Source organism: Candoia aspera, chromosome 3, assembly GCF_035149785.1.
Source record: "Candoia aspera isolate rCanAsp1 chromosome 3, rCanAsp1.hap2, whole genome shotgun sequence".
NCBI lineage: Eukaryota > Metazoa > Chordata > Lepidosauria > Squamata > Boidae > Candoia > Candoia aspera.
In genome coordinates this window covers 134,694,741-134,720,335 of record NC_086155.1, presented here as the reverse complement: position 1 = coordinate 134,720,335, position 25,595 = coordinate 134,694,741, and the positions used below count along the sequence as shown (strand labels likewise).

Genomic DNA, 25,595 nt, shown 5'->3' with positions numbered 1-25,595 from the left:
AGACATAGACACTGATACCAAGTCAAACAGACCTTCTGTACTCAGAATCAAGCAGGACATACATTTCTACAACTATTACTACATACCACAGATGTGATTCTAACACCCTATTTAAACTCAAATCATCAAATGGAACTACAGTTCTCTGTTCCTTCAGCCCTAAAAACCAAAACAGAAGCAAAACATTAGTGGCTAATATGAGGTTGTCATACAGGGTCAAACCAAACCGTCTCTTTGTCAAGCTGACCCCATCCCTCAGCAGAAGCCCATGGTTTGTTGTTGTTGTTGTTGTTGTTGAGATCTGCTCCCAGTACATGGCTTCTCTTCCACAGTATCTCCAAAAAGAACAGGGAGGCCAGCCACCGTCTGTCTGGCAATGCAGGCCCATCAGAACGCATATACATATAGCATAGCAACTTCCCAAAAGTCTCTATGCAAATAGTAACCATATTACACAAAAAAAAAAGCTTTAAACCATGCTTCAAAGCAACAGCATTACGCCCCCCAAAGCACTTTGGATTGATGAGTAACCTCCTTTACAGATCCTCCTGAAGGATCAAGGAATAGAGTAATAAGACCATATAACAACACTAATTCATAAAGCGAATGATCTGAGCTTTCTTAGTAGAAGACAGCAGCAACTCCAACATATACTGTACAGCAGGGGTTACACAGCTTTTTCAGGCTAAGCAACCTATTAATTTTTTTTAAAAAATCCTAGAAGCCCTGATCAAAGGCAATGCTCTAGTGCAGCCTTTCTCAACTTTTTGACCCTGGAGGAACCCTTGAAATATTTCTCAGGGAATCCCTGCACATTCAGGCTCAAATATAGGCCAGAAGTTACAAAATTATATATTTGTCTCATATGTATATATGCATTAACCGTGTTCTTAAACTGAAAATAAATGAAACTTACTAATATGAAGTTGCCTGAACTTGAAATAATTTTTTAAATAAATCGTAATATCCCAGGGAACCCCTAGTGACCTCTCACAGAACCCTAGCGTGCCATGGAATCCTGGCTGAGAAACCCTGCTCTGGTGATAGACAACCGACTGTGTTCAAGTGTTCAACTTTTTATTTATTTATTAAATTTATATAGCTGCCCATCTCACAAACAAGTGACTCTGGGCGACCTACAAAGAGTCTTTTTCCTCCCTAATTTCCCATGGAATCCCATGAAGTTTTCATGAACCCTGCTGTACAGTACTGAGTATGTATCAAAGTTCAAGGAGACTTTTAATAATATAGTTGCCACCTCAACCGTATGCCTACCCTCGAGTTTAGAGTTCAGCTACTCTGGGGTTTGATAGCAAGCTTCAGCCTCAACCTCTAAAAGGATTCAGTGTGTAACCTAAGTTGCAAATAGGACAAGAACATTCTTGCTCTGATACAAAGTCTCTCTTTCTAAACACAATGCAATTACATGGTAACATTCAGTGCTTGCCAGTTCTCAGATCCAAGTTTTAAAAGTTAGCTTGCAGGATCTGTGCTAGTTTCATATACCAACAGTTAGTCCTCTTAAATTGTTCTATATTTATTATAGTTTAAATTTTTTTTACACTGAAAACCTGGGCAAAGGAACAAAGGTCAATCAGAGGACTCAGAAACAAGGAGTTGCAGAGATTAAAAATGTGAAAAGTAGGGCAAACCTAACATTGATGTTGCACCAATCTGTAGGGCACAGAATAGCCCGACTTCAACTTATGTTAATGGTTTCCATAAGTATTTATCTTTTAACAATTTAGAGACAGGTAAAATTACACTACTGCGTATGTGTTAATGCATTTCATATTCTTACAGTCATATTCTTTCATATTCTTACAGTCATCAACTAAGTTTAGCCAAAAGTCAACATAAGGCAAGCCCTTATAACCATGATAGTCAAATAGAATGAATCTCCTTCTCAAGACTTCTGTAGATCAATTGGCAACACCTGACCTCTTCAAAGCACTACAACCTGACCCCTTTGAAAATGTCCATAAGAACACAGAAATCATTAAGATGAATCAGATCAAAGACTTTCTAGTCCAGAATTGGAGTCTCCATAGTGGCCACCAGATGCTTTATAGAACCCATAAACAGAATTATGAGAACTGTTCAATTTGTTCAACATTCCCTCTTTTAAACAAGGGTTTTTTTTTGTCATTTAATATCATCTACATAGAATTTATTTACAAATGTTTTACATCACCCTTCCCCACCCTATTGTATCATAGATGACAGACTACAGTTAGCATAATTCCCAGCCGGCATGTTCAGTGGGGGTGCCATATGGGAGAGGATTGGTCTAAATACAGATTTTTAAGATAACATCTTAAAGAGATTTAACCAGCATCCAATTTAATTTAGTATCCAAGCCTTGATATTCATAAGAAATTAACAAGTTATTAATAAGAGAACAGGGTCCGTTTCCAATACTAATTGTGTCCAAAATAGGTCAGCATTTAAGGAAGTGTTTGCATAAAGCCTAAACTTACAACCAATTGTTGGAACTAGCTAGTACCAGCTCAGTCCTAAAGTGTTAAAGCTGGTAGTTTTGTTGGGGGTGAGCTCAGAGCAAATCATACAAAACTTTTTTTCCTCTTGGAGTATTTTTGGAAAGCATGAAACCTAAGCCAATACATGAATAAGCAGGGAATCCTCTTAAAAGATATTAATAAATGTATTTTCCAACTTGCAAAAAGTTTTAAGGAGAAGTCCAGAGACAGACGCTAGGTCTGTGAGACACCAGTTCAGATTCAAAAGGGACTAATATATTTAAAATTATTATTGAGGAGTAAGGCAGGGAATTTTAAAAAAAAACAAAAACAAGTCAAAGCAGTATATAAAATAAGATAGGACGCTTCTATCCAAGTCAACCTACATAGGAGCTAGTTACAAGTCCAAGAAAGCATAATCTTGTACTCTTAGTTTTCATAGTATTTTTAGGAAATTAGAATTCAATCTTATTTCAGTTAATCCTACTGCAACTCCTTTATACTGTAGGAATTTAATCTTCTGTGCTTTTCTCTACAAACACGTGTTTTCCTTCCTTCCGTGAGAGGTCACTAGGGGTTCCCTGAGAGATCACGATTTATTTAAAAAATTATTTCAAATTCGGGCAACTTCACATCAGTAAGTTTCATTCCTTATTTTCGGTGTAAGAACACTGTTAATGCATATATACATGCCTACACATGAAACAGATATAATAATTTTGTAACTTCTGGCCTATATTTGAGCCTGAATGTGCAGGGGTTCCCTGAGAAATATTTCAAGGGTTCCTCCAGGGTCAAAGGTTGAGAAAAGCTGCCTTAGAGTCTCCTGAATAGCTTTCTCATGGTTCAAGGCAGAACCCCTGGCATTGCATGATAGGCAGTGTAAGTGGCTCATTGAGGAACCTCCCTTAGGTCAAGTATCTTCAATGAAAGGAAGAACCTTTTCATCAACAATAGGATGAATTTGAATCCAAATTAAACATCCCTTTTATGTGTTTCTGAATCATTTAAATGGTTTTTAGTCTCAATCTCAACTTTGCTCCTGTTTTTCTGAAGTAGGAAATACTTTCTTATCACCTGGATAAGGTTGCTGGGAGAATTTAATGAAATTCTATGGAAGATCAGGATGGACAACTACTTGTTTATAGAAAGTTCATCTTCATTCTTCCAACCAATTCAACAAACCTCTATCTTGTGGTGGGCCCCCAGAACCACTTAAAGATTCAGCTAGCATAGTCCTTACCAGATTCCAAACCTATTGATGGAGATTGTACCAGGTTTGTGGTTGGAGATTTCCAAGAGAGCTGTCTTCTCAGGCTTCAACATCTATGCTGAGACCTCCTTTCCCAGAACTGCTACAAATATAATGGCTACTATGACAACCGCAGATTAAGAACATTTCTGCATATAGTTAAATTTCCCATTTCTTTTTCTCTCATAAGGGCAAGCAACCACCACAATCTCTCTTTCTCGCTGCCTTCATTCAAACCTTCCCCCCCCCAAAACCTCTGTATTTAAGCACTCTCTAGTAATACTAATGAGCAATTTGGTTAAGTGGTTTGAATGACAGTACAAATTGTTGTTAGAGAATCAGTTTGGTGTAGTGGTTAAAGCATCAGGCTAGAAACCAGGAGACCATGAGTTCTAGTCCAGTCTTAGTCACAAAGCCAGCTGGGTGATCTTGGGCCAGTCACTCTCTCTCAGCCCTAGGAAGGAGGCAATGGCAAACCATGCCTGAAAAAACCTTGCCAAGAAAACTGCAGTGACTTGTCCAGGCAGTCGCCGAGAATTAGATACGACTTAACCGATTAAAAAATAAGTTGTAGGCTTTGAATTGTAATCAGTTATCCTGAAGAAATATTTGGCTGAACACTTCTGCCAAAGGCCGAATCCTCCATACTGTGTTATTGATCACACCATGAATTCAAAAAACTTTCCCTGGATCCAGTGATACTGGATAATTTTTGTCTGGTCTCCAACCTTCCATTTTAAGGTTTCAGAATGGGATACACTGTTGAAACTGTATTGATCACAATAATTAGAGGTGACCTCTGGCAGAACTGGGGCAGAGGTAGTGCATCCAACCTAGGTCTCCTTGATCTCTCAGGGGCTATTGTTGCATTGGTTCTTCTCCTTCCTCCAGGGCCATTTCCAGTTGGGAGAGGGGTCTAGCTGTAGGCATTGTGGGACCCCTCTGGCTTGATTTTCCCTCTACTCTTAATATCTACATGAAACTGCTGGGTGAGATCATCTGCTGGTACAGGGTCAGGTATCATCAAGATGCTGATGATACCCAGTTACAGGTAGTTTTCACTTAACAACGGTAATTGAGCCCAGAATTTCCATCACTAAGCCATGTGGTTGTAAAGCAAGATGGCATCACTTAGCAATGGCAATCCTAGCACTTCTTGCCATTGTTAAGTGAATTTTACCTGCCGTTAGCCTGAGCACCCAACCCCAATCCAAGCCATTCCGGGCTTGGTTCCTCCCAGCCCCAAACACTGCCTTCAACTCCCCCTGCCTATCTCCCTCCCATCCCTGCCCTTTCGGAAGCCCTGCAACCTGCCTTGTGGTCAGGAAGCCCACATGCACAGCGCAAGGCATCCCGTCCCATCCCGTCCCATCCCACATGGGCACGAGGCCACCAATAGCAAGCTCCACCCTCCCCAGCCTGCATTCCTTCACCCAGCTGCCTCTTCTCCCAGTTCCCTGCACCTACCTTGGCCTTTGTTACTCAGCCACCGTGGGCAAAGCAAAAACGCCTGGCTGCCTTGCTGAATCCTTTTCGGACCCAGCTTCTCGATCATTTCTTCCACATGGCTCCTTCAGAATGCTATCTTCTCAGCTTACACTACCTTCTCAGCGACGCTGATGGAGTAAGGTGAGAAGATAGTGTTCTGAAGGAGCCACGTGCAAGAAGCTGGGTCTGAAAACAGGCTTTGGCTAAATCTTAGCACGACCAAGTGGCTATGGGTTTTTAGATCTCCTGACTTTAGGGACTTTCTTTTTTTGGTCCTGGAAGAGGTTACACTTCCCTAGACAGAACTGGTCTGCAATGTGGGGGGTCCTTCTGGGCTTTCAGCTCCCGCTGGATGAACAAGTAGCAGCCATAGCTTAGAGGCTCCTTGCACAAATCCATCTGTTATGCCAATTGTGTCCATTTTTGGATTGGGGGGTTGAGGTTTAGGTGGCCTTAACCATTCCGTCTTCCCATAAAGCCTTAAAAATCTAGTTCTTCCCCTGGGCAATGAGTCCATGTAGAATGAAGATCTTGATAAAGATGTGTTTGTGTTGGCCGTGGTTAATTCTGGCCTTATTGTTATTTCTGTCATTCTGTTATCCTTTTGCTTTTTGATGTTCTAAATGTTTATTATACTGTATTACATTTTATTCTATTTTTAATCCGTTTTCATTTTTCTATAAATGGTAAGTTGCCCAGAGTCACTCGGTGAATTGGACAGCCATATAAATCTAATAAATATATAAAATTACGAATGCCTTTATTACAAGTCTTTATATGTCATCTTTAGGATAACAATCCTTACAAACATCCACATTTGTAAATAAACATACAAGAAATATCATTTAAGTCAAAGAAACAAACTTCTAGGGTTCTTTCTGCAGTGCAGTGGACTTCAATTCTAACTTTCAGAGGCCAACATTATTGCTCTTGTAACCAAAGGAGCACTTTCCAAAAAGGTTATGTTCATACATTATGCTAAGCCAGGATAAGCAATATTTTTGCAGAGGAGTGAAACACCATAATTTAAAAACTGAACCACTAGCCTCTGACAGCCACCAAGGATATGAGTAATAATGTGATGCTATTGCCAGAGTAATACCATTTTTAAGGTTTTAAACATTTAAGGAACAAAATAAGTATGTTAAATCTTACATTCTTGCCCAGAAGACTGCAGTGGCAGCATGGTCTTGAGGGGAGGGGAGGGAGGGATAGGGATAGATAGATCTTTATAAATAAAGATATAAAGTATATAAAGATGAGCTCTGAGGCCCCAAATAGCTGAAAGGGAGGCCATGGTTTGGCCACTCTATGCTAAGCTGTCATGTGACTTTGGCTGAGGATAGTGTGTAAACATAGCCATTATTGTTTGTATGGATTTTGACTTACTGTGATATATGAATCTAGTCAATCTGGTAGCTGATTCCACAAATAATTATTAATACAAGCCAGGGCTAAGTGTGATGTCTGAATCCTGTAACTACAGAAAGTGAATTCAGAACCAGCAAATCACAGGCCAGAGCTGGCAGTTACACTTGGCAATTGCTCCCTTCAAGGCCACCACATGCCATGTAGAATCCATGCATTTGTGGGAAGGATGAGAAGAAAAGGCTACTGGTTTCCACCACTGTATGCATAAAGGCACTTGTGCTTTTCCACCAGGCAATGAACTGTTTTGTTCAGCTTTATTCTTGTCTGCAATAAAGATTCTTATCTAGCTGAGCCATGTCTGTGACATTCCTGTTGAGTCCTAGTTTAGTTATGTAAAATTAGAAAATCTGTGATTTACTGTTGATTTATAGTCAGGAAGTCTGTAAATCCTGGTTGAGGGAACCTGACACTCCCAGAAAAATACAAGAGAAGGATGGGATCCAAGCCTGATAGTCTCACCCTTTTGTTCATCGCCCTATGTACAAATGACCCGGCTTGCTGCAAAGAAACTCCTCTATCAAACCAAATCTGAAATGCTAGGAAATTCCTGGAAGCTTAGCAGACAAATCAGCCATCAACAGACATAAGTGATAAACCCCATTTACATACCATTCAAAAACCTAGATAGCCTAGAAACCCTCCCCCCACAGCTAACACCCAGATAAGCAGAAAACAGCACCAGAATCAATACCCTAATCAAGGAACTATCAAGCCACACCCCATCGAAGACTAGCAGGACAAGCTATTATACATAGACAGTCAGTAAACCTCTCTCTCCCTCACATTGATTATGTTACCTAGCCTGGTAATGAAATGTCTGTAAGAAAACAACCAAGCTCAGAGAGCACCAAGAATCCAACCATCTCTTTTACCAAAGCAATTGTGAATCAAAACTCTGACCAAGATAGGAAGATAAGCACAAAGGATAGCCACAAAAAGCAGATCATGACAGTCTGCAATCTTCCCACCTACTTTCATGAGACCACTTCTAGCTTCATTTGCATATAATATCAAGCCAAGATTGTTTTAACCACTTCTACTGTACAAAATCAACTCCACGTCCTCACTCAAGACACAAATGACCAAGCTCAAATTATCCTACTTCAGACATATTAAACGAAGACCTAACTCTCTTGAGAAGGCTGATGCTAGGAAAAGTAGAAGAGAAGAGGATGATCAGCAGCAAGGTGGATGGACTCAGTTACAGTGGTGATGAGTGTACCATTGGGAGACTTGAAAGAACAAGGATAGATCATCATGGAGAAAATCTATGTGATCAGTAGGAGTTGAAAACAACTTGATGGCACATCATCAATCAATTAATCAACTGTACTATTCATGTTGACAGGAGCAAGCCAGCTAGACTTGCAAATGAACAATATAATGTTTTGTTCAGGTAACTCAGGTTTGTTATATCCTTTAGTTCTCTCAGTATTCAGGAGAAATGGGTGGAAGACAAAAGCATAGTAAAAATGAGGCAGGATCCCAAATTCAGAAATAGCAAGCCATGATTTAACATGCATGTTTCAAACTGTGATTTACTGCCACAAAATAAACCATGGTTTCTTTATGGATGGATTCTCATCTTACAAGCCACAATATGACTTACTATTATATATGAACATTTTGCATGGCATATGCAGCTTTGCTGGAAAAAAGCATGCAGCTTTCATAGGATGGCCTCTGAGTGATTGCTATACAAAAATAGGGTTAACCACAATTTTGATCCAGCTGGCTGCCATACAGCCAAGCACATATTTTGTAGCCATCTGGCTAGAACAGGATATGGTTGTACTCCAGGGAATCACTGGGGTGTGGAAACTTAGAAACCACTTATCAAGGTTACCATTCATCAAAACAAATTTGAATGAACAGTTCATCTTTGCTTGTTCTGCTAGCTTTGGTTTGTTGCTGCCCTATTTGCTGGGGAATTTATAAACACTCTGGCAAGGATCAGCATGTGAACAACTGGTATCAAACCCAAGAGGATATCATATTCCAACTCTACCTCTACAGCCTAATTGGTCATTAAAGAATAAGAGACCAGAAAATATTTGCATGTGCCCCCCATATCCTGTTCACTCAGAGGCCATCCTATGAAAGCTGCATGCTTTTTTCCAGCAAACCGTTAGAATGAACTAACAGTTCATTCATGATCAGAAGCACGCAGACTAGGGGGAAAAAGTATTTTGATGTGATGTTTAATAGGCAAAGTTTTAATTCATTAATCATAGCTAGCCATACTCTCAATTTTGTTAGAAAAGCTGACCTTCTGGTAAACATTTCTCTAGCCAAGTAAACCTTCATGCATAAAATACTTTCCGTGTTATGATAAATAAATGCAGAAGCACACAACAGCCACAGTAAATCATGTTAATCTCTCATTTCTATAGTGGACTAAGTTTGAAGATGAATGTTAATCCACTTTAAGTACAAGATGTATCCTCATTTTACCACAGGTCTTAAGCATCAATCGTCTGAAATCCTTGGAATGAGACTTTCAGCAACATCCCAGCTTCAGAAGTAGAGTTTGTGAGACTAAGCAACCATTAGATGAATCTTAATACATTAAAAAAAAAAAAGGATTGAAATCTGTGGCACAGCCTAGGCCAGCAGGGAATAATAGATAATTTATTCCTCCCATTGGAGAGGGGGGAGGGGGAATAAAACTATGCCTCAATGGAAAGCAGTGCCAATAACATTACCAAAGAAAAGTGTGCTGTGAAATATACCTCAAAATTTTGTATCTCACACATATGCATTGTTCCTATTTAATCTTGTTTAAGACATTAGGAGGAAGACATAGCTCTTTAGAAATCTACACTATTTGAAAACAATTCCCTCCTCTACTTTTGTCCTTTCCTCTTACGATAACGAAAATCTTTTAATTACATAAAATTGAAAATAGGCAGATTGTGGAACAGTGCAAGATGTTCAGTTAAACATCATTTCTTGCAATCTGCATGAGCACAAATACCATGATCACATGCTGCTAAAACAGATGAGCCACAATACTTTTAGCATCACTTTTATTGCCACAGCAGTCCTCAGTGAAAAACATGACAATCAATCCAAACATATACCCCCCCACTGATTTCAGAATCATGAGACAGACTGAGAGAGATGGAAGAAAAGATAATGTTGCAGTGTTAACAGCTTACTATACTTTTTACAAACACTATGGCAACAAAGGAGTAGCTATTAGCATGAACTTTACATAGAGGAGTACTCAACCGATCTTTAATTCTGTGCTAGTTAAGACCGCCAATTTTAAACAAAAGAGAAGGAAGAGCAGACCATTTGAGCATATTGTACAGGATAGCATCATTTCTTCCACAGTGCAAAATGCAAATCAACTTGAGTAATGTGGAACTGGTTAATACAGTTATTATCTTAAACTGCATAATGAAAAGCTAGTCAGAAAGCCATTAAGTTAGCTTAACGGCAACTATGTGTCATGAGAACTCTGGTTCAGATGCATCTCACGCTGCAGCATTAATATTGTTTACTAAACACGGCCACTTCCTCTTATTTGATAAGATTTGTTTTCACGGATAATAATGAATAGCGCCAAGGAAAGAAAAGGAGATGGATTTTTACTTGCCTGAGATCAGAAAAATGGTGAGGTTTAGAACTGAGAATCAGAAGAATCCCCTCCCATCGTCCTCAGCTATGTCCACTGCCATCTAAAGAAGGCTTAAAAACAATTCCCCACAAATAGTGGGGATTCTATTTCACTAACCTACAACAAACCAGTGATATGTAAAATGAACCCTAATGAGTGAATTTGGATTGACCTACTAATCCTGGGCCCACTGGAATAATTTTACTTATTTGTTCAGTTTGCAGCAGCTTGACACCCAAAAGACTCAGGGCAGCTTCCAATACACAAAGAAAAAAACTCAAACAATAAAAAATAGGCACATCTGGAAAAGTAAAACAACCAGACATACCCCAAACTGGCGATAAACTAACTAAGGCTCCCCTGGCCCTAGGCCTGGAAGCAGAGTGATATTTTCAAAGACCTCTGGAATGACTCTAGGGTGGCAGCCATATCAATCTCCAGGGGATGCTGTTCAAGAGGGCAGGAAACACAACAGAGAAGGCGCACTGCCTAATTCCCAAGAGATGACATTGTTTTACTGAGGGAACCTGGAGCGTGCTCACTCTGCTCAATTTCACCGAGTGGGCAGAAATCAAATAACCAAGCCCTGTGCCATGTAGAGCTTTATAGGTAACAACCAGCACCTTAAACAGCATCTGGAAGTTATTTAGGGACCGACTACCCCCTACAGTTCCCCCTGTTCCATACATTCTGACAGACGTGGCACGCTCTAGGTCCCATCGATTAAAACAGCGCCATACGGTGGGAACCAGGAAGGAGGCCTTGTCTGGAATGGACCCTGCCCTCTGTAACAGTGTTTCTCCTGAGATATGTATGGCCCACATCTTGAGTTTATTTAAATGACCCCTCAAGTCCTGGCTGTTCCTCCAGGCCTTACATTAAGAGTGCGTGGCAGACCCCTTGTGCAGTGTTTTGAGTTTTAGCTGGTATTGTTTCTCCGGACCCTTGTTGGGTTTTGTACCTTTTTGTATTCTATTGTTTCTGTTTTTTACTTTGTAAGCTCCCCAGAGTTGTGACTATGGGGGCCTATAAATGTTATAAATAAATAAAATTTGGCCTCTTTCTGTTTCTCACCTGTAACTAAGGAATATCATTAATCCATTATCTTATAAGGCTACTGAAAATATTATTGAAATAATATATGCAAAACACTTCAGACATTCATTAAAAATAGGTAAGTCTCAATAGGTTAAACAAGTTAGATAGGTTAATGGCATTAGCCTTTGGCCACATTTTGGGTTTCAGTCATAAATTCATCTCCTACTATTTTTCAAACACGTGAAGAACTGATTAGCTTGCGCAATTTAGCCACCCTCCAGCATTTATACTTATCACAGAAGCGTTCATGAAAAGGAAGTGGTAATTGGAATTTTCCACCTACCCAACGTCCGCCTGAAATTTCACAATGAACGCAATGCTGTCATTAGTCACTTCCTACTTAGAGATTGCTGCTGCCAAACAGCAGGTTATAGCCCAATTATGGCATCCTAGAGAAACTAGAGAGCCAGTTTGGTCTAGTGGTTAAGGCAACGGGCTAGAAACCAGGAGACTGAGTTCTAGTCCTGCCTTAGGCATGAAAGCCGGCTGGGTGACCTTGGGCCAGTCACTCTCTCTCAGCCCAACCCACCTCAGAGGGTTGTTGCTGCAGGCAAAATAGGAGGAGGAAGGAGTATTAGGTATGTTCACCACCTTGAGTTATTTATAAAAATAATAAAGGCGGGATAGAAAATAAATAAATCAAAATAAATTAAAAACTAGATCCTGAACAAAATGAGTGATCCCTTCGACATCTTGAGGAGCATAATAAGAGGACCTCCGGAGAGTAGTCAAAAAGTTGCACAGCCTAGGTGGCATCACAACATTCTAGCTGTAGTTAATTCAACTGTATCTGAGTGCCACTATGTTTGAACTAATTATATTGGTCGAGCAGGAAATAAATTAAAGCAGAGGTAAGCAGCCTGTACTACTTGGCCAAATTTCAAACACCAACTTGATATGTGATCACTCTACTCCCAACACTAGTTTCAGTCCTTCCCCCAGGAAAATTTAATCCCAGTCCTGCCACCATCACCACCAAAAGTTCCAAGACATGTCAAAGTTTTGGCCAACAATTATCTACGAGAACAATCATGACTTCCACACATTAGAAATTTCCTACAAGCAACAATAGCAAAGCCAGATCAAGTTACTGTATATATGTGAAAAAACCTGGACCACATGATAGCCAACTAAAAGTAGACTGGATTATGTCCTCAGAGACTTTCTACAACAGGAGAACACAACTTACAACATTGCAGAAGTTGCTGAACTTTGACTCTCATTCTTAGGAAACTCAAGAAGATCTAGAGCACCAAGGAATCCTATTTCTACTAGAAAGCCAGCTGACATTACAGTACACAATGGTATGTAGGTTGAAGAATGCAAATAAAACAAGTTTTTTTCTTCTCATATAATATTAGATCCTGGAGTCACCAACAAAGTTGAATGGTGGGACAGACAGGACAGACAAAAGAAAGTACTTTTTTATATAGCATGTATTTAAAATAATGCAACAGTAAGAACAGACCATGGAACAACAGACTGGTTTAAGATTGGGAAAGGAGTACGGCAGGGCTGTATACTCTCACCCTACCTATTCAACATGTACGCAGAACACATCATACGACAAGCTGGGCTTGAGGAATCCAAGGCTGGAGTTAAAATCTCTGGAAGAAACATTAACAATCTCAGATATGCAGATGATACCACTTTGATGGCTGAAAGCGAAGAGGAACTGAGGAGCCTTATGATGAAGGTGAAAGAAGAAAGTGCAAAAGCTGGCTTGCAGCTAAACCTCAAAAAAACCAAGATTATGGCAACCAGCTTGATTGATAACTGGCAAATAGAGGGAGAAAATGTAGAAGCAGTGAAAGACATTGTATTCCTAGGTGCGAAGATTACTGCAGATGCTGACTGCAGTCAGGAAATCAGAAGACGCTTAATCCTTGGGAGAAGAGCAATGACAAATCTCGATAAAATAGTTAAGAGCAGAGACATCACACTGACAACAAAGGTCCGCATACTTAAAGCAATGGTGTTCCCCGTAGTAACATATGGCTGTGAGAGCTGGACCATAAGGAAGGCTGAGAGAAGGAAGATAGATGCTTTGGAACTGTGGCGTTGGAGGACAATTCTGAGAGTGCCTTGGACTGCAAGAAGATCAAACCAGTCCATCCTCCAGGAAATAAATCCAGACTGCTCACTTGAGGGAACGGTATTAAAGGCAAAACTGAAATACTTTGGCCACATAATGAGAAGACAGGGCACCCTGGAGAAGATGCTGATGCTAGGGAGAGTGGAGGGCAAAAGGAAGAGGGGCCGACCAAGGGCAAGGTGGATGGATGATATTCTAGAGGTGACAGACTCGTCCCTGGGGGAGCTGGGGGTGTTGACGACCGACAGGAAGCTCTGGCGTGGGCTGGTCCATAAAGTCACGAAGAGTCGGAAGTGACTAAACGAATAAACAACAACAATTTAAAATAATGGAATTTGCAACAATATATTGTGAGGATGGCTGACAACTTCTACTACTCTAAAGGGACACTTATTCATACAGGGTAAGACTATCCATGGCTACACGGCTACATGGCTGCTAGTCATGCCAACTACATATTATCTCCAGTAATATAAGCAGTATGACTGAAGCACCACCTTTGTACCTCTAAGATTGTAGCTTCTGCTCACAAATAACAGGTTATTCTTTTTAATTGTTCACAACAAGGATAGATAACCTTTCATTTCAACAGCAAGCTGTTGACATGGAGCCATGCCAGCAAGATATAATGAAATGGCTAAGCAAGATAGAAACACATTATGCTCTTCCAAAAGCTCTTGTGCTGATTAGCAGTGGCATTCATACATACTGTCTGCCAGCTTTCCAACTAAAAATGATGCACACTATGTGGCCAATTCTTTAGTAGGATTCCACAGCAAGTGCCTGGAAGGGTCATTACACAATGCCAAATAATCTGGACACAGAAGCAAAACTTAGGGATGAAAAGCAAAACTAAGTCATAGCTGAAACAAGCAGGAAAATGAAGAGCAGAAAGTGGTCATATTTCTGAAAAGGCAGACTATGCTTGGGAAGCCTAGGTTAGATCTCACAATTTTACAAAATTCACAGTGAAGACATAGCAGAAAAGCTGGGACTTTACCCTTTGTGGAATTTACATGCATGCCTGGTTCATACCTTTTTTTTAACTGAAGAATATGAAATCAACAGCTCTCTAATTTTTATTGGATTCTAATCAGCTCTGGGCAATCTACCCAGCAGTTAGAGATGAGTTGTGGTGCCTAACATCTGGAGATGCTAGATGAGAGAAAAGTGAGACTGAGATTTGGACGATATTCTGAACTGAATCACATAATATAAAGCCATCACTCTCTTACTCACTCTTGTACACACATGCTTCTCTGATTAGGGCATGGTAACATTTCATAGAATATACAGCTAGTAAAGACTGACAACCTCTTGAAATACTCCAGAACATTGAATCATTGTTTCTGAGCAACAAAAGAGTGTTTCTGGCTCCGTAACCCAGAAGGAAAAGAACAGGACGGATACTGTACTTTCCAGTCATCAGAACCGGAGTTGAAAGGAAAGGGTTACCTCCGCTGCTTCAGACTCTTCAAGCGTGTTTTAAGATTTCTTCAGTCTTACGTTCTGCCTTCTAGGAGAAGCAGTGACTTTCTGATGGCTCCATTTTGAGGAGCCAAGGAAAAAAAAGGTGTAAAGATGATCAGCAGTCGCATACCAACTAATCAGTGTGTTGGCAGAAGGCTGTAGCTAAGAAGGCCGCAAAGCAGAGCCAGGAAAACAGCCTAGTGGGCCAGGGACAAGGTCTTATACCCCATCAGCAGGATGGCAGAGGCAAAATCAAATGTCACTGGATGTGGTGGCAGGTTGGAGGGGGCTAAGCTCCAAGAAAAGGACCAGGGGTGCATGAACTGGCCTCCTGATGACCAGCATGGTAGCTAAGAGAGAAAGGATTAACATTAGTTGGTCCCCATCTACCCCCACAAGGAACAAAACACCCAGCCCCCGTCACCCCTCCCCAGATGCCTTTTCCAAAGCAGAAATATAATCCTAAACTATGGCAGGAGATAAAGAGCTACTGCTCCTTCCAAAAACTCAGTGGTCCGTCCTATTCATCCCATCATCTGATGACTCATAGACAGAGAGAGAGGCTGAAGGAACAAGGAGAAGGCAACAGCACATTTGGGGTCTCCAACCTCAGATGCCCTAAGATGACAAATTATTTCCTTGGGCAGAGAGAGCAAGGTATTAACCACTACATGATGGGTGCAGAGCAGGAAGAGGGTGAACCCTCAAATAATGATTTCACACAGTTCACAGCATTTCAGATGTGGTGTTAATCTTTTCCTGTCAGGTCCACCTTCCACTGACCACAATAGTCCTTCATGCTATGTCCAAGTATTGTGCATTTCTCCAAACATTATATGAAAAGCATCTTGAAAATAAAGCACTCCCAGGTAGTTGTGCCTCAGTTGCTACTGCAGAGCTAAACTTCATCCGTATTACTTGGAAACAGTGCAAGGAATGCACTGTTAATATGCAAGGAAAACAGAATACCAGGAAGATTTTCTAGGTAGCCTTTGTGTTGGTAAGAGAACACTACTCAGTAAACAAAAGCAAGCACAAAGCTGGTGGGAAGTGTTTGGATGAGAGCTTGGAGTTCTTTTTTATACTGTTCTGAGGGCTTTCACGAGGGTGTATGAAACGTCTAGTGTTCCGAGTTGAACAGATGGATAGTTTAATTGCACAGAATGCTCCAAAGTATATCAATACCACCATCACCATGAGGAGAGTTATTACAAAATTTAAGTAACTATGTCCAATAATGAAAGGCAAAAGAATCAGCAGGAAGGCGGCCTTTTAGTTCTTAACAGATAGGACTAACAGCCCAAGCAAAGTGAAACTGGACAAGACTGGTTATAGACAACAGAACTCAACTGCTTTTTGGTATGTGTCTTGGGGTATTATATTAATATATGGCTGCAATCCTAAGCAAACACCTAAAAAGTAGGCCAACTTGAGTCCAGTGAAAATCCTTTGAAGTTAATCCACATAGATGGGATAAGAAAAGTTCAAAATATGCAAACTTCAGGGCACGAGTACAACCACAAGGTGTATTACCAATCACTTCCCAAATTAAAGTTGAAACAGGCTAACATTTCTCAAAGGTCACTCCATCATCAAAAATATCATGTTACGGAAGGGTGGAGAAAATTCTTGAACAGAAACAGGGAAACAATTCTGCTGGCTGGAACTATAGAGAGTTGCAATTCTGCAACATATGGATAGCCATCTCCCAGGCTCACTGGATCTACTGGAGTTTTGGTTTAGCGACATCTGGGAGGCCCTGCATCAATTTAACTTAACTTTTAGGACCTTACTGGATGGGGGGGGGGTGAGAAGTTTTTTTTTTTTAATGTAGATAAGGTTTCAACTCCAGGAAATAAAGCCAGACTGCTCACTTGAGGGAATGATATTAAAGGCAAAACTGAAATACTCTGGCCACATAATGAGAAGACAGGACACCCTGGAGAAGATGCTGATGCTAGGGAGAGTGGAAGGCAAAAGGAAGAGGGGCCGACCAAGGGCAAGATGGATGGATGACATTCTAGAGGTGACGGACTGGACGTTGGGGGAGCTGGGAGTGGCAACGACTGACAGGAAGCTCTGGCGTGGGCTGGTCCATGAAGTCACAAAGAGTCGGAAGCGACTGAACAAATAAACAACAACAACAAGGTTTCAATGGCAGTGGGGGGCGGGGGAAGTGCCAATGCATCAAGTACTTTGTGTTCTGGTCCTCTACAAAATCAGCAAGTGCTTTCATAACTGGGAGGTAAACAACAGTTGAATACAGCTGACAATTTGCCAAGATAATTCATTAAAATTTTCATATAGCTGTTTAATAAGACCATCAGTGGTATCACTCTGCCAAACACACACACACACACACACACACACAGACACTTAAGTCATATTTCTGCCCTTGACAAATTTAAGAAAGTAGGAGAGCAGTAAGCTTGTTCATACCATTTTGCAGGGCAATACTAGAACAGAACAGAATACTTTGTCATTCCACTATACACTATACACCAAGTGCATAATAAAATGAAACTTCATTGCAGTTGGCTCACAAACACAATCAGACACTAAAATAAAAATATCATAATTATAAAATATACATTCTTTACACATTCCACTTAAAAAAAAAACTTATTGAGTAGTCAGGAATCTAACAGCCTGGGGGACAAAGCTATTACCCAATCTGGCTGTTCTACATCAGATGCAGCGGAAACTTTTCCCAGAGGGTAACAAAGAAAACAGGCCATGATGAGGATGGGAGGAGTCACTAGAGCTCTGGACAGACAGTGTGCATATACTATATCCTGGATGAGAGGCAGTGAGATCCCAATTATCTTCTCTGCTGCCCTTACTACCCTCTGCAGAGACTTCCTATCCGAGGCACTACAGCCTCCAAACCAGATGGAAATACAGTTGGTCAATACACTCTCTATAGTGCCTCTATAGAAAGTAAAGAGGATGGGAGATGGAAGTTGTACTTTCCTCATCCGGCACAAAAAATGCAGACGTTGCTGCGCTCGTTTTACCAAAAATGCGGTGTTAAGAGACCACAGACTATTCGTTATCTGCACCCCCAGGAATCGAATGCTACTAACTGACTCCACAGCTATCTCATTTATAAAGAGTGGAGTGTGGCTAAGCCGGTTCTTCCTAAAGTAAATAATAATTTCTTTGGTTATTACTGATTATTAGCTTACCAAGAAGTTATACAGGTAGTCCTCGACTTACAACAGGGACTGGAAAACTCATCATTAAGCAGAGCAGTCATTGAGCAAGGCACCCTGTGACCACATCCATTTTATGACCTTGTGCCATGGTCATCAAGGGAATCACATGGTCATTAAGCGAATCTAGCTTCCCCATTGATTTTGCTTCTTGGAAGCTGGCTGGGAAGGTCACAAATGGCGATCATGTGACTGTGGGACATTGCAACCACTGGTTGCCAAGGACGCAGATTTGAATTATGTGACACCAGGACACTATAACAGTCATGTCAGGCCCTGTCATAAGTCACTTTTTTGTCAGCACTGTCGTAACTTCAAATGGTCCCTAAACGAATGGTTATAAGTTGAAGATTATCTGTATAGACATTCAGGGTGTGCAGCACTTCAGAACTGATCTCCAAAAAGTGCTTCAGAGCTCATCAAAGCACCTGTTGCAGCAACTGCCATGACATCCTGGGAAAAGACAGGGCTTCTTTAAGGTACTGCAAACAGGTGCTACATTCACACTCCCAAACACAGTAAAGCATCTTTTGGAGACTGAGCCTGAAGCACAGCACATCCCTAGCAGAAGTCATGACCTGTTAAAATGGTCCACAAAAAGTCCTTGTGTTTACTCCAAAGTATCCCTCTATTCAGTGAGACTTAATCAAGGGAAGCATTCCCTGGCCAGCTTGTGTCAATTGTGTCTCCCAAGCACTGCTCACATAATTCCTCAGGTCTGAATCTTCTATTTCCTCTTAGGATCATCACTGCTAAGAGAACAAACAAGAGTCATATCAAATGAAATAACTGGCTTTCCCATCATTTTGTTGGGGGAACAAGCATTCCACAGATAACTCCAATAAAGGATGCAGGTCAGGCTGAATTGATCTTTTAAGCACACATTCCCCTTCTACTGCAAAGCCTAGATTCTCCTCCTTTCATCCCCCACACCCCCTCAGGAATCTCACTTATCAAGTGAATTACCTCTTGCCACAGCTTTAAAATCAATGCTTGCAGCTACAAAAAGACAAGCAAAGTGTAAAAATAAATGTATGCTCAAGCTCCTGAGAGGCAGATATTTTAAGCAAGATTTAAATGGGCCAGTTTGAAACATCACAACTGCATAGGAGGAAGCTAGACTTAAAGGAGAACAGGACCTCTAAAGCTTTAAGTTGTACATAGGAAAAAGGCTGGTAGCACAGCTTCTGAAATAAGTGGTTATTTTTTCAAAGATAACATTATTCACATCCGATAAAATCACCTGCAGCCAAACTTCCACAAATCCTGCTGTGATTCTGAATACATGAGGTGTATCTGTACCCTAATATTCTATTTATAATTTTTTGCACATCTGTGTTCTTTCCAATTCTTCATTTTTTATCTTCTAAACAAGCAAAAAGGCATCAAACAAAAATCCCTCATGCATAATCCAAACATCTAATAGCAACTAATCAGCAGAGAAAAAGACTGCAACCACAAGCAGCAGCTTAACTTTATACCATAACAAATAAAGTTAGGTAAAGATTATTTGGAACACTCTATATCAGGCCTCTATGTTAATATTGTATACAACATTTATAAACAGATGTTTTCCACCAAAGTAGCCCAATGGGACATGTTACAGTTCTCTGAAACAGAACGTCATAATGACCATGTTGAGGAAATTAGCTCCAAGACCACCACCAACTTTTAAGTATTTGAACCTATAATGTCTTACTTTGACAATCAAGCAGTCTTCTTCAGCCCCCATCATCTCCATCTACCATAGTTAAACTTCTGAAGGACACCCAGTTGGGAAAGGCTGGTCTCATTATCAAAACGTTCCAAACTGCTGCAGTTCTTTCAAAGAATGCCCCAATACTTTACTTATAGCTGCTTTTAAAAAAGGAACAAGCAATATACAAGAAAAAAGCTTTGAATCTGAAATTTACAGATCCTGCTAGTGTAGTTCATACAACTAAGATTAAATATGGAACTAAAGATCTCTTCATTATTTGCTCTACTCAACTAACCTAAAAGGTTAAGCTCTTACAATACACGAAGTTATGGTTTACTTAACCATAATTTTTTGAATAACCAGTTGTGTAAGTTCACACAACTTGCTAACTATAAACCATTAGCAAACCACAATACCTGAATTCATGCAACACAGTAAGCTACACATGATTAGCTTATTGTGTGAATCCATTTGTAAATACTAAGGATGTGCAGTGCTTTGGATTTCAAGGCAAAAAGGCAAGATCCCAGGAAAAGACACATTTGGTTTAGAGAAATGAAGACAAAAGGTGTGCCTACTGTATGGGAGCACAACCTAAGGTACTTTTCTGCTTTCAAATCCAAAGTGTTGCAAAGCTTAATAGATATCAAATCAGTATGTTGATGAACATCCAATACCAAATATAAACAAGATCCAGATATACTTAGCTCTCAGGAAGGAAGGCAGGAAGGCAGGAAGGCAGGAAGGCAGGAAGGCAGGAAGGAAGGAAGGGGAAATGATCAAGACTTGACAGGATAACACAGAAAAAGTCAGCTAGCAGGCTGCATTCAGCCTTGTGGATCTTAAGAACTTAGAGTAAATTGAACATTTGAAAAACTATGTTTTGCCTTTTCCATCTTCCAATATGCAATGATTTTCACCCATGAGGAAACACAAGTTTAATCCCAGATTGAATGAATCTAAACTGGACTGGGTGGAGGGTTTGACCTTAGATTGCAAAGCCTGTTCAGATAAATAAACCAAAGGTTACACAGCAAGTCTCAGATTTTTTATCCCTATACCTGTATTTTTACTTTGCCCCAGAACATTATTACAAGCCAACACACAGCATTTTGTAAAGGAGAACTAGTTCCATCTAGAAAATAGAAAGACTGCATCTTTCATATATTTTTATAAAGAAGATTTTTTTGCCTAAAGAAGTGTGTGCGCATGTGCCTTGAAACAGTGTTTCCTCACACCCACTCAGGTGCCCCAATAAAGAGGTAGTGGCTGGTGCTTTCTCTTCTAAAGTTCAAGAAATAACTTCTCCACAAAGGACCTGATTCTCCTACTGCAAATTTGGAGGGCATGTTTGAGAGAAAGAGTATTTGCAGACAGTAGTGCCCTTCCACATGCTGGTACACAAGAAAAGTCTCTGCAGACACCCTTCACACCTTGGCATGAATATCTGAAGAAATTACTCAGTATCAAGACAAGTTCCAAAGGCCAATCAGGATGTCTTTTCTAACAGATCTTCTGTACCAACTCTTTCTTCAGAGCTTTTCCTTGCTCATGTTTCTAACCTAATTATAAACAGACTGGAAAATGCAGACAAAAGGGATCAAGACTCAGGACATTTCTGATCCATTCTTGGAAATCTTCCAAAGCTTGACAAAAGTAACACAGAAAAAGATAAAGCCACAGGCACCCACCACTTGTATCAGATAAAGTGATCACATCTTTTCCCCTAAACTCCCCACCCTCTGAAGCTTGATTTTCCCACTTCACCCACTAATAGTAACATTTTCTTCACCAAAATATTCCTGGGTTAACCATCCCATATTGAAGACATGGCTAAGTATGAGAGCAGATCTATCTCCTTTTTTTCCCGGTCCCAGTACCTCACAGACAAGGCGAGATCCCGCACTTCGTTAAACCCAGGAAACGGAGCGGTAACGGATGATTCACACGCTCCCCCGAGCGCAAAACACGCCTCCCATTCATTTCTCACCCACCTGCATAGAAACGGATGAGGCAACCGGTCTCCGAGTCCATGCCCTCCTCCTGCACCCGCCACAGGTCCCGGAAGCCCAGCTGTGAGAGGTAGTCGTTTTGAATCTGCAGGGGCTTCTCGTGCGATTCCAGCCTGCGGGCGGTCTCTCCGTGGAGCTGGACGTACAAGGCCGGAGGCTGCTGCGGAGTGGCGGCTTCCCCAGCAGGAGAGGAACTTCCCCGCAAAGCCTTCCCCTTGCCCGGGGACTCCCCCGAAGCTCTCCCTAGCCGGGATTCCGGCCTGTGCACCGAAAGCGGGTCGCCTGGCCGGCGTGGCTGGCTTCTTCCAGGCCCCGATTCTGCCCCTTCTTCCTTCGCCGCGGCCGGCGCCTCAGGATCCGCTTCCGATTCTTCTGAAGACGACGAAGAGCCCCCGCCCCCACTGTACGGATCCAGGCGGTCGGAGGCGCTCTCGGCGCTGGGGCTGAAGCTCTCGGTATCCGACCCCCCTAGGAGGGACGGGCAAGAGAGCGGCGGGCCGGACAGGTAGAGTTCGGTGCGGGGCGGTGGAAAGGCCCGTCCGGGGCTGCAGTCGGAGGGGGAAAAGCTGGGCTGCCCACTCGCCCGGCCGCTCTCCCCTCCACTGAGAGCCAGGCGCCTGGGCCGGATAGCCGCCTCTCCAGCTCCCAAGCCGTTCGGGGCCCCTCGACGGCTTCGCGGCCTTCTGCCGACTGGGGTTGGGGTTAAACTTCCCGCCGAAGAAGCCGCAGCCTCCACGGGCTCGGGCAGTGCCTCTTCTTTCCCGCCGAGAGAAGCTGATGGTTGTAGGACCAAATCATCTGCCATCCCCTCTTCTTTAGGGCACAGCGGAGCCTCGGCCATGGCTGCCCCCTTCCCCCAAACCCGGACAGCGCTACTCCCTCCTCCCCGGTGTCCGAGCTGCAGCAACCGAAGCGCCACTTCGGCAGCGGTGGTCTCCAGATTGCAAAGCACCGGGAGCAGAGAGAAGCCGCCTCCGCCGCTACCTCGCTGCTGCTGCTGCTGATAGTAATAGTAGACATGGACGCATCCTCGCTGTAGGTCCCGCCGCACCCAGTCTCGCTCCGGCGCTTGGAGAGGCTGAAACTGCCGAGGCGGCTTGGGCAGCAAAAGCAGGGTCTTCCGATCTAAGCTGCGGGTACCCAGCGCGGTGGCAGCGGCGATCGGTGCGGCGGGGGAAGAAGCCGCCGAGAGATTCCTCTTCAGTCTGCCTCTCCGCAACAGGAGGGAGTTGGCTCCGCTGCCGGGAATAGCCGCCGCCGCCGCCGCCTGAGTCCCGTTGGCCGCCAGCGCGAGCGAAGCACCGCAGCCAGTGGCCACGGCCCCTCGTTTCCTTCGCCGGTGGTGGCCGCCGACTACCCCCGTTCTCGCGGCTCCTGTGACGGCGGCTGTTCCTTTGCCACCCTCCAACGGGCTGGGTCCTCCTATGCCGTTGCCGCTCGCGATGCCGGGGGCTGCCTGGCCCGAGTTGCTCGGCCGCTCCCCCTTGCCGATCATCGGGGCCGGCGCTTCTCTGCTTCCAAGCTGTGGTTGCTGCGCAGGTTCCATTGTAGAACTCCCGGGCGAGCCGCGTTCCGAAAGGGGGAGGGGGCGCGGGATTATGTAGCAACAGCGAACATTCCGTCGGTGTCTTAGCGTTCCATTCGGCTCAGACTTGCCGCCGCGCAGCTGCTGCCGTTGTCGCGAGCGCCATTAGGGACTGAAGAAGAGACAGGATCAGCGGCAGCAGCCACCGCCTCCTCCCGCCCGCCCGCCCGCCCGCCCGGCGTGGCCTCTCCTCTCCTTCTGAGGCTGCTTATGAATATTAATTAAAGCAGGCCTCATACGAAGGGTGTAATTTTCTGTTTCCCTCGCCCGCTCTCCCTAATAAGCAACGCTATTCGAGCGCCTTCTTAATATTCATGAGGAGTGACGACATCCCTCGTGAGTTAGGAAAGGGCGGGGTTCCAGTGATAAACAAAACGTGATAATTTGCGCCCAAGATGAACAGTGGGAGAAATCGATCTGTGAAAAGGTTGCTGGGAAACGTAGTTCTGAGCCTCAGCTCTGCTTCGCGAGACCTCCCAATGCAGACTACATGTCCCTTAAGCCATCGCGCCCTCTCTATTGGGCGGGAGAGAAAAGGCAACCTCCGGGTTTCCTTCGCCCTTTAGCTACTCGCTCTCTTCTGGGTTTGTGGCTTCTCACATGTCGAGTGTGGTTGTTTCTGTTGTCCTTTAGCTTTCCTCGTCCTTGCTTGCCCTTGATCTTTACGTATAATTACATAATTGTTGGGGTTTTTACAGATTTAAACATTTGCATGTATTACTATTTGCAAAGAGGCTGCTAATAACCTGCTGAATAGGCGCAGATTTGTGCTGAATGTCCAGATACATGTGGTACTTTACCAGCAAACATTGAATCCGCTGCTCAAGCAGAGGACATTTGATTTCAGTTTTCATTCAGTTCTGTTTCAGACATGCTACATGAAAATTTATTTATAAATCATATGAAGCCTAATCTGGAACTGTAAAATTATGTTGAGAAAATAGACTTTAAATCCCTTAATGAATAGCTTTCATCGTACTCAGCTTGTGACTTCTGTGCTCAAGAGCTAGTAATTTCTCAAACTGTCAGACTAGAATACTATGGGGAAAAATTAAAAGCATTCAGGAGTCCAAAGCAAATGAGCAGGCAGGAGTCTGCCCACTGTATCCTATGATTCTCTATGGTTAACTGCTCTGGCTTTATTTACTTCAGTCAGGAAGTTTACTGAAGCCAGAACAGTGACTCACAGAAATATAGGAAGCTGCCATTCTGAGTCAGACTGCTGGGCCATCTCACCCAAGACTGTCAACACAAGCTGGCAGCAGTTTATTAACCTTTCAACAATTTTTTTCTCCCTACCTGGAGATGGGCTTATAGCTGAAAACTTCTGCACACAATACAAAATATGCATTCTACCTTATGTATACATAGGTGGTGGCCACCTCTGCCCAAGGGTAATAACTACCTTTACATCATAGATAGGGAATCTATGGTTTTGGGACCATATTAAGACCTTGGCCATTTCATGTTTTCAGACCTGATCCATTATTAGCTTTGGTGGTATGTTAATCTTTTATTCAGTATTGTACTGGCATACTTGTTAGAAGATTATACCAATTATGCCACTGATAATAGGAAATATGTACAGTATTTTTGTTTTTGATCACCATCGTAACACCTATTTCACACAATTTTTTTTTTGGCATTACAGCTCTCAGTTATGCAATTCTGTTGTCCATATCTGCATCTTTACAAATTTCCCAACAAATATCACGTGTTTTTGTTAAGAATTTTATATATTCAGTAATGCAAACAAATAATTGGCCCTGGGATGAAGATCTAGGGCCAATACAAGATCAATACCACTTACCATAATAGTCTTTATTTATTTTAAAAATCATTTACAGCCAAGGGGTGATAGGTCAAGCATTTCCATACTTACAGATGCTCATTTTATTATTTTAATTTTTAAAACATATTCTTTCTGCATTAAAATAGTGCTTATTTTTAAGTACATGTTCAGCAACAATTGGTATTCTGATGACAGTAACCAATTGTTTTTGTTCTAAGAAACCTGGAATGTAGAAAAAAATGGTAAAGCATAGAATAACATGGAGGAGGGAAGAAAAATTTTAGTTTTGCTGAAACCAACTTAGCTTTAAATGAGGTAAGTACAATTATTTCCTTTTAAGCTCATGAGATCTA

The 25,595-nt window shown here is 42.2% G+C and overlaps 1 protein-coding gene across 1 annotated transcript in view; it reads right to left on the bottom strand.

Moving 5' to 3' along the window:
* PHLPP1 (PH domain and leucine rich repeat protein phosphatase 1) overlaps nucleotides 1–23,630 on the bottom strand; it is a 167,909-nt gene extending 144,279 nt beyond the window's left edge. The window contains exon 1 of the mRNA XM_063298791.1: nucleotides 21,848–23,630. Coding sequence (XP_063154861.1) covers nucleotides 21,848–23,411 — 1,564 coding nt within the window. The 5' untranslated portion in view covers nucleotides 23,412–23,630. The remainder of the gene's footprint in view (nucleotides 1–21,847) is intronic.
* Between the last annotated feature and the right edge of the window lie 1,965 nt (nucleotides 23,631–25,595).